Below are 15,244 nucleotides of genomic sequence, written 5' to 3' on the forward strand. Positions count from 1 at the left end.
TGGGTGAGCATACACACTACCTACAAAAGCAACAAACTATACATTAAAATATTTTTTGGTATTTTAGTTAGTAAACAAAGAAAAATGAAGTATGATACAATCAAAGGTTCTTGGTGATCTCTCCCAATGCAAACTTAATGACTGAGGGGTAATGAGGATGCCAAGGTGTGATCCTAATGTCAATGCATATAATGAGATGGCATGAGGGATCTTAAGGTCAAAATTGGGGTCTTATAGTTCCTTCATGAAACACAAGATTCATTGTGATATGTATAGTAATCTGGTTGTCACAAAAGGGTCATAGGAAGACTAGTTAGAGAACCAAGATCAACAAGGAGACCCTTGAATCATATCATTTTGCAAGCATTAAATGCCATGGCACGATATTCAACTCCAACAATAGAACGAGAAATAACTTATTGGTTTTTGCTACGATAAGAAACAACATTACCACCAATAAATATACAATAACCAAAAGTTAATTTTTGATTGAGTGCACTTCCATCCCAATCAGAGTCACTATAACTAGTTATTCACATGTGATTGTTATTGACTAGGAAAATCCCATGTCCAATAGACCCTTTAAGATAATGAATTATGCACTTGACAATGCCCAAGTGAAAATTTGTATGGGAATACATAAATTGGATAACAAGACCTACTGCCTAAGTTTTTTCAGGTCTAGAAATGGTAAGATAAATAAGTTTACCCACAAACCGCTGATAGTCACTCAAATCATGTAAAGGTGTACTTTTAGTGTTAAGATTCAACTTACTATCCAATAGAGTAAGAGTCAGCTTACAATTCATCATCTCAACATCTTCAAGTAAGTCAAGAATGTACTTCCGTTGGTTATGAAATAGACCTTTGCTAGAAATTTCCATTTCAATTCCAAGAAAGTAGTTTAAGTGGTCATGATCTTTGATAAAAAAACGAGACTGCAATGTGATCTTAAGTTGAGAAATAGCATGATTACTATTTCCAACAATAATAAGATCATCGACATAGACAAGAACTACAATGTTTCATTTAAGACATGTCGAACAAATAATTAAGAATATGTTACACTTGTTAAGAAACCCAAATCTTCAAAAGAAGAACTCAATTTCGCATGAAATGCACGTGGAGGTTATTTTAAACCATAGATAAATTTGTGAATTTTGCAGACCATCGAAGAATCTGAACTTTGTGGATGTCATAGAGGTAACTTAATGTATACATCTTCTTCAAGATCTCCATGTAAAAAGGCATTCTTTACATCTAACTGACTCATTGACCACCCACAATTTATAGTCGTAAAAAGCAAAGCACAAAAATGTGTTTATTTTAACAACAAGAGCAAAACTCTCCATATAGTACACACCTAGTGTTTGAGTAAAACCTTGAGCTAAAATATGAGATTTATGTCTATTGACTGTGTCATTGGAGTTAAACTTTGTTTTATACACCCAACGACTTCCAATAGTTTTTTTTTTCCATTGGGAAGTTTAAGAATAGTCCAAGTTTGATTTTATGCCAGATCTTGAAGCTCTTCATGCATAGACTTTTCCCAAGTATCTTGATTATTTGCTTCATAGAAGTTTTTGGCTCATGTACACTATAAATGGCAGAGAGAAACACTGCATGACTTGAGGAGAATCAATGACATATGACATACTTGGATATTGGATGACATATTTAATACGTAACAAAGTCTTGAAGCTTTGATGGAGGAGCATGATTTCAGACAGGATATCGACGGGGATGATAAACATCTTTACATATAAGAGACATAAACTCAACCTGTAACTATTGTTCTTATGAGATATCAATTGGTGCATCTTGAGAACAATCAATATTGGTTGTATTTTTTTCTAAATTTGTACTGGTGGATTTTTCTATGAAACAAGAGAAGAGGTGTCAATGTCCGCATTAGATGAAGTAGGAGATGAATTTGAGTTACTGGATAATTTTTAACCTGCAAAAGGCAAAGGAAAAGTATCATCCAAATAATCTTGATAGTTGGTATAACAAGGATTTATATCCTTTCTTTGTTGATGAGTATCCCAAGAAGACACGCTTAATAACTCATGTATCAAATTTATCACGAAAAGCATTTTGTATATGCACAAAACATGCGCACTCAAATACCCCTAAATGAGACAAATCACAAAAATTTCCCTGCAAAATATGAAGAGGAGATTCAAAGGATAATACCAGAATTGGTAACCGGTTAATAATATAAACTAATGCCAATACCCCTTTGTAATACCTCAATTTTGACTCTAAGATCCCTCATGCTATCTCATCATTTTCATTGGCTTTGGGATCACACCTTGGCATCCTCCTTACCCCTCACTCATTGGGCTTACATTAGGAGAGATCAAAAGCATATTTGATTGTATCATACTTTTTTTTCATTACTTACTAACCAAAATACCAAAAATATGTCTATGTAGAGCTTTGTTTCTTTTGTAGGTAGTGTGTGCATCCACCAATGCCTCATTAAGCTCACATCTAGGGTTCGAGACCCTCAATGCAAGGAGATTAATCAAGAGATTGTTCACATTGGCTCTAGACATCATATATGGATCCCCATGAACTTTATTTATCATTTTGATCAAGAATTCATCAAGACTTTGAAACTTCTTTACCTTGGAAGCCCTAATTCATCTAGGTATCTTGTGTGACTTCCTCAACAAGTTTCTTCATCGGTTGATCAGATATATCAAGGTATACTCCATATTAAATCATCTTATAAATATATTATCCTCCATGAGTCCCAAATATCAAGAGAATTTCAAGTTTGCAAGTAGGTTCAAGGTGGTTGACTAGAGAAAGTCAACTGGTCGAAACTGGAATTCCCTAGACCCTATCTCCTACAATTTTTGTCATATGAAAATGATTCCAATATCAAAGTTAATACTTATGACATTCCAAACAACTTTAATGGTGAAGTCAAGATCTAGTTTTGCTTGGAAAGTCATTTTTTATGGTTAAAGATTATAGGTCATTTTGTGTGAACCCTAGTTAAGAGGTCAACTTCCAAGGACCATAACTTTCTCAATTTTTAATAGATTAAGGTCATCAAAGTTTAATGATAAATTTAAATACGTCCTCTCCAACTTTTATTCTTTGAGAAACTTCAAATTCAACTTTTAAGGGCATGTGCCAAGAGGAAACATTATAGGTTTTTTTGGGCCATTACCATTGAACAAGCAATTTTCCTCAACTTCTAAAATACATAACTCCTTAATGGAAAATCCAAATAAGGTCAAATTCGTGACCAAATTTAAAAGGTTTGAAAGAGATACAAATTTGATGAAGTAACTTTTTCCATTTGAAGCCCATAGCAAAAGTTATTCAAGGTGGAAGAAGTGAACATTTGACTTAGTACTTAGAAAAATTTCAATTATGTTTGATTTTCCAAACTTCCACCTCAAAATTCATCATCATCCAAGCTTCAAATGGAAAAATGTACAACATGAAAGTTGTTCCCCTTGATCTCAACTTTCCAAAAAGTCTAATATCACCTAATTTGGACCAAGATTTGGGGACTTGCGCATGATTCCTTTCATAGGTTTGTTTTGGTAAAATATGAATTCAAATAACAATTTCCTATTGCATGCTTACATGTTATGGTTTCAGTACTCAATGTGCACGAATTGGAGTTGGATTACATCATTCCTTATGCCCAAATCGTTGCCCATGCATCCATGCACCAAAGTTGCTAAAATTGGAAAATTTTCAAAGTCTGTGAAAAGCAACTTGATACACTATAAATACAAGGCCATTATGATCAGAAAAGGGATCCCTGCTTGCCCAAGCTTTGAACCATTGCCTCCCTAACCTCCATTAAAGGATAAAATTGAATATTTCACTTGAAATCGAGTTTCAAATCTCCTTCTGTTTTGAGATTGAAACTCCAAGAATCCAAGCCATTCTTTGATCCAATTCACTTCCTGCAAGCTTCTGGAGTCGAGCCAAGGCCAATTGGAAGCAAGATCAATCCAGATTCAAGCTACTCAAAGGTGATTTTTCAGAAACTTTCTCTCTTCAATTCTCTCTCAATTCTTCACCATTCTCTTTGATTTTTGGTTGGCTTAAGTCCTACCAATATAGGCAACAAGATTGAGTTGCTTTGAGGTCAAATCGAAGAAACTCAGATCATGAACCTCAAATTTCAAATCCATGTATCTTTTAATATACTTGCAATTGGAAGAAATGGAGGTCAGATTCGAGTTCTTGAGCATTTTTCCTTTGAAATAGTGTCCTTGTTTTTCATTTTTCATTGAGTTGAGGGTGGACTAGTCCGGTGAGATCCACCGGAGAAGATGACCAGCGCCCTAGCTCCGGTGATGTGTTGGCTTGCATCCTGACCATCTGATCTACTTGAAATGTTTTAACCTCACCCTTTCCTTATGATTACCAAGTCTGTTGCGCATTGACTAAGGCCCACTATGGAATGTGCGCGCTTGGCCATCAGATATGCAACCTCAATTAATGAGGGAGATCTGATGGCCCTTGTTTTTTTTGTATTTTCTGAATTTCCATTTAATCAACTTATTTTATTTAATTCATAGAAATTTCATTTTTAATCCAAAAAATATAGGATTTTCACCAAAATCTCTAAATATTTTTCTCTTCCATATTCTAAATTAAAATTATTTTTGGGATTAATTTTGATATTTTTCATGAATTAAATGTTTTTATGCATATTTTTAATTATTGAAAAATACTTCTGACTTTTTAAAAATAGTAAAAAAAATTGTCTAAGGTCCTTTGACCTTGTTTAACCTAAGATAAATCCCTTGGCCATTTATTTGGTATTTTGATGGGATTTTAGGTTTTGACCAAATTAAAATGTATTTTAATTCATTTTTAATGTGATTTTTAATTTATTAAATGTTTAAAATTATTGTTGAGCAATTTTTATGGTCTTGTGATGTTTGACTTTCTGTTTGGGCCTTGGTCAAGGTTGATTTGACTTTTGTTGGATCAAAACCATTGGATTTAGGGGATTGATGAAATGTACATTTCATCTCCCAAAATGAATGGATGGTTTTGATTTGATGAAATTCCTCTAATGATCAATTTATGTTTCTATCTTCCCCTCCCTCTTCATATTCATCCCTATTCTTACCCATTCCCTCATTTGTCCAATGAAATCTCTAATGTCTAAAGGCTAATTGATTCATCAATGACCTTGTGTCAAATGAATCAATACAAGTATGACTGAGATATGTCCCTCCCTCTTGATCTTTTCTTTTAGTGTATGATATGTTTTAGGAGTTTGATTCTTCATACAAAATCATTAACATGCATTAACACCTAAATTTTTATTACCCGACCTCAGATAGTTGTGACTTCAACATAAGTCCAATTATGAATGCTTAACATACAACTAAATTTGACCCTTAAGGCATAACATTCTAGTAAGTGAGATTGTAAGTCTCCCATTCTTCATGGCATTATGTGGAGACTTGGTCTTTTTTCCTTTCATGGGAGCTAGTGGCATACTTGTTGAATTATCCAAGTTGGAGCCCTTCTCATGGAAGATGTCTTGGTTTAAGGATTCATATTTGTGAATGAATGGTTGAGTGTTCTCCAAAGAAGGACTTAATCAATTAAAAATCACCATTAACTCTTGACTAACTCTTGTTATTATTACTTTACTTTTAAGTCATTTACTTTATGTAATTTAAATTTCAGTCATCTATCATTCATTGCCATTTACATTTCATATAACTTATTAATATTTATGTCATTTTAACTTGCTCATTTGAGCCATATCTTGGGATTGTATATATATTTTGTGTGTTTTGGTTTTGTTTGTGGTCTTAGGACCTTAAAATACCTAATGACAATAAAAACCCTAAAAAACATTTGGTGGACTGTTGAACTTGATCTGAACTCTTGGACTTAGGATTAGGCAACATTCCCTGTGCAAAAAGGACTTGGCCAATGCCAAAATTCTAAGACTGAACTATTGTCAACTGAGCATTCATCTGATGCAAGCCTTGGGATTTGTTTGAATTCATCTACTACTCTGTCTTTCTGCTTAATTGTTATTTTGATCTTGTGTCTGATGCTTTGCTTTGAGTTGATCAAGGAATATTTCATCTGATACATGGGAAGACAATGAAAACTGCTAGCTTTTGGAATTGCTTGCTTGGATGTGGCTATCTTTATTTGACGCCTTGATATTCATGATGTCTAGATATTGCTCATTGCTTATTGATTATAGCTCGATAAAATTCCAAAGGAAAATGGGTTTCTATATGACATTCTTGTCTGTTGGATTGCATCCCACTGGTCAGATCTTTTCAACTATTAACTTTTAAATTTGTGCTTAGGATAGCCTCTTCATCTCCTCCCACTTCTTAAATTTCAAAATCTCTCCCCCTTTTCAAAAAAAAACTTCTTTGCTTGTGATCTCAAACTTAGACTTTGCTTTAATGATTAGAAACTTTGACCTTATGCCATTGAATTTTTTAAACTTATTTTCTTAAATCAAATTTGTAAATAAACTTAACTATATTGAGTTAAATTTCAAAAGAAAAAAAGAACTAACAACCCCATTCAAACTTTTGGCCCTTTATGCCTTTTCTTATTAAACTTTTGTTAGTTTCGATTTGAAAACTTCTTATATTTGAGTTTTGTTCATACTTCTCCCTTTTCCTTTGGAAACAATAAAAGCGCGGTGGCGACTCTAGTTTTATTGACGTTAAGCTTATCCATAGCTTGATGGTCATGAATTTACCGCTACACCCTTGAGACCAAACTAATTTTGGAACATGCATTTCTATCATCAAGGAACAAGTTTTTTATAATAAGTATTTAGTCTTGCATTCATCTACACCATTTTGATGAGGAGTACCAACACAACTAGTTTTATGCATAATACCATGAGAATTAAAATATTGTGTCATATATTTAGACATGTATTTTGTGCTATTATCAGAACAGAGAGTTTGAATTTTTCTATAAAATTGATTTAGGATAAGCATGTGAAAATCTTTAAACACATTCATAACTTCACTTTTAGATTTCAACAAGTTCACGCAAATAACACGAGAAAAATCAAAAATAAGTTTAATAAAATATTTAAAGCCATCAATGGATTCAATTGAAGGGCCCCAAATATCGGAGTATACAAGTTCAAACATTTTATTACTCTTAGATGAAGATGAAACAAAAGGTAGTCTAGAAGACTTTAAAAATGACATGCATCACAAGATATAGATTTATTGTCCAAATGAGGAAGTAATCTAGTAAGGTCTTTTACTTAAATGGTTAAGAGATCCAAAAAGATTTTTTTTATAGTTGTACTCGCTAGAATTTACAACTCTATGCCTACGTACCTTCGCATTAGGGGAAGGATCAGAGTACCATAATTATTCTAAAAAATGTTGGTTGGTTGGTTGTTTTTATCCCTTGAAAAGTCCTCACCCATCAGGGATGGAGAACTACTTGATTTTAAAAATGCCTCAATACGTTATGGTAGAGGTCTTATAATTTGGAGTGAGTTTTAATCGATTTTATCCCTTTATCCCTTGCAAAAATATTGTTTTAATTTATTTAAGAAAATAAATTATGAATCTTAATTATGTGTTAGACATAACCCATTATCCCAGTTTTAATCCTAATTTAACTCTTGAAAACCCCATAGTTTTATCCTAAATCGTATCCCATGCCTTTGTCCCATTTTTGTTTGGAAAATATCATTTAATTTAATTAATAAAAAGAATATTAAATATGATATAGTAATATAATACAAAATAAATCAAAACAAATCAATTAAATTAGATGTCATAAGATATGTCCCCTATCCCTATTTTGTCCCATTTTTATATCCCTCAAAACCCTAGGAATTATCCCTGATTCTATCCCACGATTCCTGATTTAATTAACCCTAATAATGATATAACCCTAATTGATTAAAATATTATTATTATAATTAATTAATCAAAATAAATTATCATGAATAAATAAATAATAAAAACCTAATTATTATTTTAATTGAATCAATCCTAAGTATTAAATAGATAAATCCTAATTAATAGTTAATTAAGTGATTAATTAACTAAAAATTTAATAAAAGCGAGAGGGGGTGCATTCTGAACTGAGTCAGCAATAGAATTGAAAATGGGTGTGCAATACAAGGGTTGGAAAACCCATATCTTTCTGAAGCCCAAAGTGTACACGGGTCAACCTAGGAGAGTCAACAATTGACTCTCAACTAGGATCGTTGGATGAATTGACCAAGGGAACCACATATTTGTCCTAATCCTCAAGATCAGTTGACCATCAGAGGGTCAACTGATCAGGGGTGATGATCGAGAGCGCATGGTTCTAAGGATGAGCGTGTGCGTACCAGATTAAGTCAAAGTATGAGCATTCGAAGGTTGTTGGAGTCCCCACGTGTCTCATATCTGAAGCCTCCCTAGGGGGGTATATAAATGGATTTCCTTTGGAATCCATTTCATTTTACAGTCTACTTTCTCTCTCTTATTCCCTCTACTCAATGCTCTCTCCCCTTTCTACTCTCTTTCCCTTCGACCATCCCCTTCTTCCTTCTCCGCCTTCTAAAATTCCGCCTTCCCCAGATTCTGGTTGACATTAAACCAAAGTCTTCAAAAGTTCATCAAACATTTTCTAGAAAAACCTCCAACCTTCATATCTGGGTTCCCTAAATGAACCCTAGGGTTCATAAGATGAATCCTAATAACTTCTTAAACCCAGAAGCCTCCATAGCCTAAGAACCTTAATTGGGTTCTCACGAACCCTAAGAACCCTAATGGTTCTCTAGAACCCTACCCTCTTCCTAGATTAACCCTAGGGTTCTCATTTGAATCCCAAACTTCATGGCTATGAACTTAACTCTAACACTTTTCCAGAAACACCCCAACTTGCCCAGATCGAACCCTTATGAACCCTGCATCATGAATCCAACCTTAACTATAACAAATCCCCTTCCCTAACCATTAACCAAAATCAAACATACATAACCCTATATCTAAAACAACCACTTGAATAAGATTAGACATATATTGAAACATATATACAAAGTAAAGATTTGGAGTAATTCAATAAAGGGGTCAGAGATCCAACCTACGAAATCGAGGATTATTCTAGTTCAAAAGGTAATTTACTTTATTTATTCCGCTCCCAATCATTTATTTCTTTCTTTCTCTTTTGATCTCTTTTCTTTATTCTGGTGGGAGGTATCAATTGATTGAAATGGCGAAGGTCATGTTCAAGTACGATTAGGGTTTGGTGTCAACCTTAATCGACAAAGTTCCTGAACTTTTTATGAAGGTTTCAGATTGCTATTGTGACTAGCGATCCTCATGGTTTATTCCTCATCTTTGTTTTAATATTAGGTTTATATAAGTTAATCTTAGGTCATAGGTTTTAATTAGATTTGTAGTTTTTAGGAAGTTTTTAATTCTAATTGTTATGTACTTAGAAAGTTTTAATTTGATTGTAATTGAGATTTGATTAGATTAGAAATAGGTTTTGAGATTTTATATTGAGACTGATTTTAATGTAAATTCAATTATTTGAATGTATATGTAAAAAAACATAGTTTGGATTCACTTCATTTTGATCTATTTCTAATTTCCAATTACATGACTTAGGGTTTTGGGTTGGACATTGGGGATGATGGAGATGGACCTGGATCACGGGTTTGACCTGATTTGGGTGGTGGATTCTGGATCATGCTCGATCCAGCTGGATTATGGGCTTGGGTCCTTTGTTTGACCTTGTTGGAATATGGTCTGGATTAGCCTTAAATAAAACAAATCAGCGACATCTTGACAAACATTACCCAAATTAAATTATTAGTATAAACTAATCTAACCTAATTTAGTCACTTAATTAAATCTAATATAATTAATCTATTAATCCAAATAAATATTTATAAATTAATCAAATATCTAATTACTTAGTCAATAGCATTAGTCAATATTTTATCAGTCCAATTAACCTAATTACTGTTGATTCTAAGAGTTGGCAGCAATTTTGGTAAAACAAAGAGTGTTCACAAGATGTCATGTGTGATGTCTTAACATGATATATCCTATGTACCTGCTGGAATAGAAGAACATATGCAAGCAAGATTGTTTCAGAATGCCACATACAAGGCTTCTGATATTGGATGTACCTGCTGGAGCTTATATGGAAGACATATGCTGCAGGATTGTTTCAGTTGACATACTCATTGTCATGGTAACTGATATGGCTGTACCTGCTATGAAAGGAAACTGGATTATACAGGATTTTTCCAGATGTTAGACCCGATGTCATGACATCTTGTACACAGAACATTCAGTATGAATGTCTGGTGTTTTGTGATTGCACAATTGGTGGCAACCATTGGTTGATTGAAGATATGGCTAGCTGGCGCATTCTATCAGGGATATCAACCAGATTTGTTTATTTTCCAAGGATATCTTTACAACTGATATGAAAAGATTTGATTGGAAAATATATCTAGGGTTTTCAAGGAGTCCAATTCTTCTATAAAAAGGGACTTAGAAAACCTGATTGTACACACAACCAATACTGAGCGAAATTTAGAGAGAGAGCTAGGGTTTGTGTCTGTAGGTCATTCAAGTCATCCATTGATGATTGAATTGAACTGATTTGTCTTCTTGATCAAAGATTTGAAGCAAGATTAAGAGTGTGTCTTCTTGATTGAAACTATGAAGTAAAATCAAGAATATTGTAATTGAAAAGTATTTTATTTTCACAAGAGATTGTTGTTTAAGACCACGGGTGTGTGATTGTAAGGGAAGTGAGTGGGTTCTCGTATCTAAGAGTGCTTAGGTTGAAATTGCACGGTTAGAGATTAGGTGAGAAAGACTGTAACTTGGTGAAGTGTACGGAAAGTCTTTGAACTAATTCTATTATAGTGAATTTCCTTCCTGGCTTGGTAGCCCCCGGACGTAGGTGAGTTGCACCGAACTGGGTTAACAATTGCTTGTGTTATTTGCTTTACCATTCTATTTCTGTTTATCCATTGTTTATAACTAGATATCAGTGTCGTAACACTACCTTCGACATCTTATATCTGATACCAGAATTTCAATTGGTATCAGAGCAGGCATCCTGCTCTGGTTCTGGGTGAGATCTAGGGGCAATACATTCTGGTACAATGGAAAGAGATGGAGGATCTGTTCATAGGCCTTAAATCCTGGATGGTTCTAACTATGACTATTGGAAACCTAGAATGGTAGCATTTTTAAAATCCCTTGATAACAAGGCTTGGAAAGCTGTCTTGACAGGATGGGTGCACCCTATAGTCACTAAAGAAGGAGAAGCCATTACTGAGAAGAAGCCTGAAGAACAATGGTCCAAGGAGGAGGATGATCTTGCTCTTGGAAACTCTAAAGCCTTGAATGCAATATTCAATGGTGTAGACAAGAATGTTTTCAGGCTGGTAAATAACTGTAAAGTGGCCAAAGATGCTTGGGACATTCTCAAGACCACTCATGAAGGCACCTCTAGGGTAAAGATGTCTAGACTTCAGCTGCTCACCTCCAAGTTTGAAAACTTAAGGATGAAAGAAGATGAAAACATTCATGAATTCCACATGAGTATCCTTGAGATAGCTAATGCTTCTGGAGCCCTGGGAGAGAAGATGACAGATGAAAAGTTGGTGAGAAAAATACTTAGGTCACTCCCTAAGAGATTTGCAATGAAGGTGACTGCCATAGAAGAGTCTCAAGACATCTCCAACATGAGAGTAGATGAGTTAATTGGCTCCCTCCAAACCTTTGAGATGGGATTGATTGAGGGAACTGAAAAGAAAATCAAGAGCATTGCCTTTGTTTCCAACACAGAAGAGGAAAACAGTCAAGATGTGGATAAAGAGTGGGCCAATGAAGTTGCTATGCTAGGGAGACAGTTTAACAGATTGTTAAAGAAAATGGATGTCAGATCCAAGGCAAATGTAAAGAACATCTCGTCTGACATCAGTAGATCCAACAGTGCTGGAAGAAAAGCAAGAGCAAATGAGAAGCCCAAAGAAGGAAAAGAGGTTCAGTGCTATGAATGTGATGGGTATGGACACATCAGGTCTGAATGTGGGACCTACCTTAAGAAACAGAAGATGAGTCTTGCTGCCACATGGTCTGATGAGAGTGATACTGAAGAGGCTGCAAATCTTGTGACTGCTCTGACAGGAAGATGGGAATCTGATGAAGAGTCAAGTGATGGTGAAGTAACCTTTGAGGAATTGGCCTCTACCTACAGAGAGCTGTGTCAGAAAAGTGTTGAACTGAACAAACAGTCTTTAAATCAGGAAAAAGACATAACTCAACTTGAGAATGAGAAGGTAGAATTCTTGGAAACCATCTCCAAATTGAAAACAGAAGTTGTGGCTCTAAAGGTCAAGCTAGATGAAGATCAACAAGTTGAGAGCCAGAAGATAGCCCAAATGGAGAAAGAAAAAGCAGAACATGTGGAAACTATCCTTAAGCTAAAGACCGAAGTTGTGCTCTTAAACTCAAAACTAGAAGAGACAACCAAGTATGTAAGGATGCTGAACAATGGATCTGACTCCTTAGACAAGATTCTTCAAACTGGACAAATCACAGGAGTCAAATCTGGGTTAGGGTTCCATAAAACCAAGGCTGAAAGTAGCTACACTGGCTGCAAACCTTAAGATAAATCTAAATGCAGAAATAGTAAGAGCAGTTCCAAGATGTCATATCATATGTCACACCATCAGAAGAAAGAACAACAAAAATACAAACACCTAAGATGGAGATGTCATTACTGTGGGAAATTTGGACACTCAAGGGCCTTCTGCTATAAGTTGTATGGTTACCCTACCCACCTTCATCAGCAACAGCAGAAGAGAAAACAATAGTATGGCAAACACCAAAGATGGAGATGTCATTACTGTGGGAAAGTTGGACACTCTAAGTCTTCTTGTTATAAGCTATATAGTTATCCTAGCCATGGTCATCAACAAATCCACTATCAACCCAGACCCAAACATCACAGACCTATTAACAAGAAGCAATGGGTTCCTAAGACTAATGTTACAAGTCTAATAGCTCACAAAGAAGAGTGGTATTTTGATAGTGGATGCTCTAGACACATGACTGGGAACTCAGACTTGATAACTGACCTTCACCCTCATGATTTAAGCTATGTAACCTTTGGTGATGGAGCTAAAGGTGAATAAAGGGGATAGGCAAGCTTGAGTGTCCTGGAGCCCCTAAACTTGACAATATTCTACTGGTCAAGGGCTTGACTTCAAATCTAATAAGCATCAGTCAGCTAGGGGATCAAGGTCTGAATATCATCTTCACTAAAACTGAATGTCTGATTATGAACAAAGACAGTGAAGTAATTATGAAAGGAATCAGGACCAACAACAACTGCTACATATGGAGCTTTCAAATGGATAACCATTCTAAGATAAGTACAGTTGCAAGAAGAATCATCAAGGGAAAGGAAAAGTGTCAGATAAGGGTGCTAATACCTAACCTCAAGGAAGAAAAGGTCATGATGTCACAAACACCTGAACACATGACTGGTGGTATGAAGTCTGAAGTTAGTAAGAGCGTTGCTGGAACTAAGACACAAGGAACTATGTCTGTTGAAAACAACAATGCTCAACCAGGGTGGATGAAATTGCTGAGAATTATCTACAATGTCACACTCGATGCTATGATATTGTATTATGACAACCTGACTGCAAAGGACTTGTATGAGGAAAAGGGAAAATTATGGGCGTGGCTTCTTGAGAAAATATGGCAATTAATGTGGAGTGGAAAAGGCAAGAAAAATACTGTCTGTCCAATAAAAAGAAAAAGCCACATTAATAATGAATCATCTCCTAGTATTGGAAATAACATCTATTTCATATGCACACTCTGCCTGAACACAATTCTTTCCATCCTCATTAAACTTCTCAAAGAACCTCTGCTAGGGCAAAAAAAGTTTTCTCAAAAGTTCAACAACATGTCTCAACATCCGTCAACATCTAGAACTTCCTCCATGGAATTTTTAGAAGAGGAGTTGATAGACGCAACCCCTCTGCGTATGATACCAGGTGACCTTCCATGCCCCCCGTCCATGGCTAAAGCTAAGCAAGGCAACACTCCTGAAGAATCGCCTGATAAAGAGGACATGCACTCTACTGATCGCATCATAAGAAACCTAGTTACTAGGATACTGAATGAAGAACATGGAGTTAAGGACATTTTTACCCCTCTGTCCAGAAGGAACCCCTCACCTGAGGTGGAAACTCGAGCTAAGAAAGATGGTGACTCATCTAAAAAAGAAAAGGAAGTAGCTGCTGAGGAACTATGTTCTCTTGGAAGAAACTTACCTAGTATGTCCCCTAACACTGCTCAAGACATTGAGGAAGAAGGGTCTGAGGAAGAAGATGACATGTTGGTCAATATGGTGAAAACAAGTATAGCAAATAGACTGAGAAAAAGGAAGAGTATGGCTGAGACAAGGACAGGTAGGAAGGAGAAAAGGGGTGCTGATATAGGTCCCTCCAAGACTTGGAGTAAAGTAGAGGTCAGGAAGATGAGTGAGAGTTCTGAATCTGATGAGGATGTCGAATATGATGTCTCAGACATTTCCCCTATTAAAAGGAAGCTTGTAAAGAAGTCTCCAAACAAAGTGGCTGTTGTTCATCTTGACAATATCTCATTTCACGTGGAAGGTGGTGCTGCCAAATGGAAGTTTGTGACTCAAAGAAGGGTAGCAGTTGAAAGAGAATTGGGAAAAGAGGCAAGTGAAGTAAAGGAAGTCATGGAGTTAATTAAGACAGCTGGTCTTATGAAAACTGTGACTACTCTGCCTCAGTGCTATGAGGGGTTAGTCAAAGAATTCATTGTGAACATCCCTGAGGAGATATATGAAAGAAACAGCAGGGAGGGCTGCAAAGTTTTTGTAAGGGGTAAGTGTGTGAAACTTTCACCTACTATCATCAACAAGTTCCTGGGGAGAGGAACTGATGAAGGGGTAGATCTAGAGGCCACAGATAATGAGATCTGTAGGATGATTACAGCTGGCCAAGTTAATGAATGGCCCAGTAGGAAACACCTTGCAGCTAGTAAACTAACTGTCAAGTATGCCATCTTGCATAAGATTGGTTCTACAAATTGGATTCCTACTAATCACATATCTACCATCTCCATTGCTCTTGGGAGGATCATTCATGCTATTGGAACAAGGGTTAACTATGATTTTGGCAAGTTCATATTTGAACAAATCATTAGACATG

The 15,244-nt window shown here is 35.5% G+C and overlaps 1 protein-coding gene across 1 annotated transcript; it reads right to left on the reverse strand.

Annotated features, from left to right (window-relative positions):
• Positions 1-665: 665 nt before the first annotated feature.
• On the reverse strand, positions 666-1,352 carry LOC127136040 (uncharacterized mitochondrial protein AtMg00810-like). Its single transcript, XM_051062645.1, has 2 exons — positions 1,259-1,352; positions 666-1,015 (listed from the first exon to the last, which is right to left on the reverse strand). Exons 1-2 carry the CDS (start codon positions 1,350-1,352, stop codon positions 666-668), a joined length of 444 nt encoding a protein of 147 aa, XP_050918602.1.
• Between the last annotated feature and the right edge of the window lie 13,892 nt (positions 1,353-15,244).

The sequence above is a fragment of the Lathyrus oleraceus genome, chromosome 4 (genome assembly GCF_024323335.1).
Source record: "Lathyrus oleraceus cultivar Zhongwan6 chromosome 4, CAAS_Psat_ZW6_1.0, whole genome shotgun sequence".
Classification (NCBI taxonomy): Eukaryota; Viridiplantae; Streptophyta; class Magnoliopsida; order Fabales; family Fabaceae; genus Lathyrus; species Lathyrus oleraceus.

Bases quoted from the DNA above. Each gene is read 5' to 3' on its own strand.
- LOC127136040 (XM_051062645.1), bottom strand. From the start codon at position 1,352: ATGGAGAGTTTTGCTCTTGTTGTTAAAATAAACACATTTTTGTGCTTT. The intron at 1,016-1,258 runs GTAAAGAATGCC...GAAACATTGTAG, and splicing joins GGTCAATGAGTCAGTTAGAT to TTCTTGTCTATGTCGATGAT.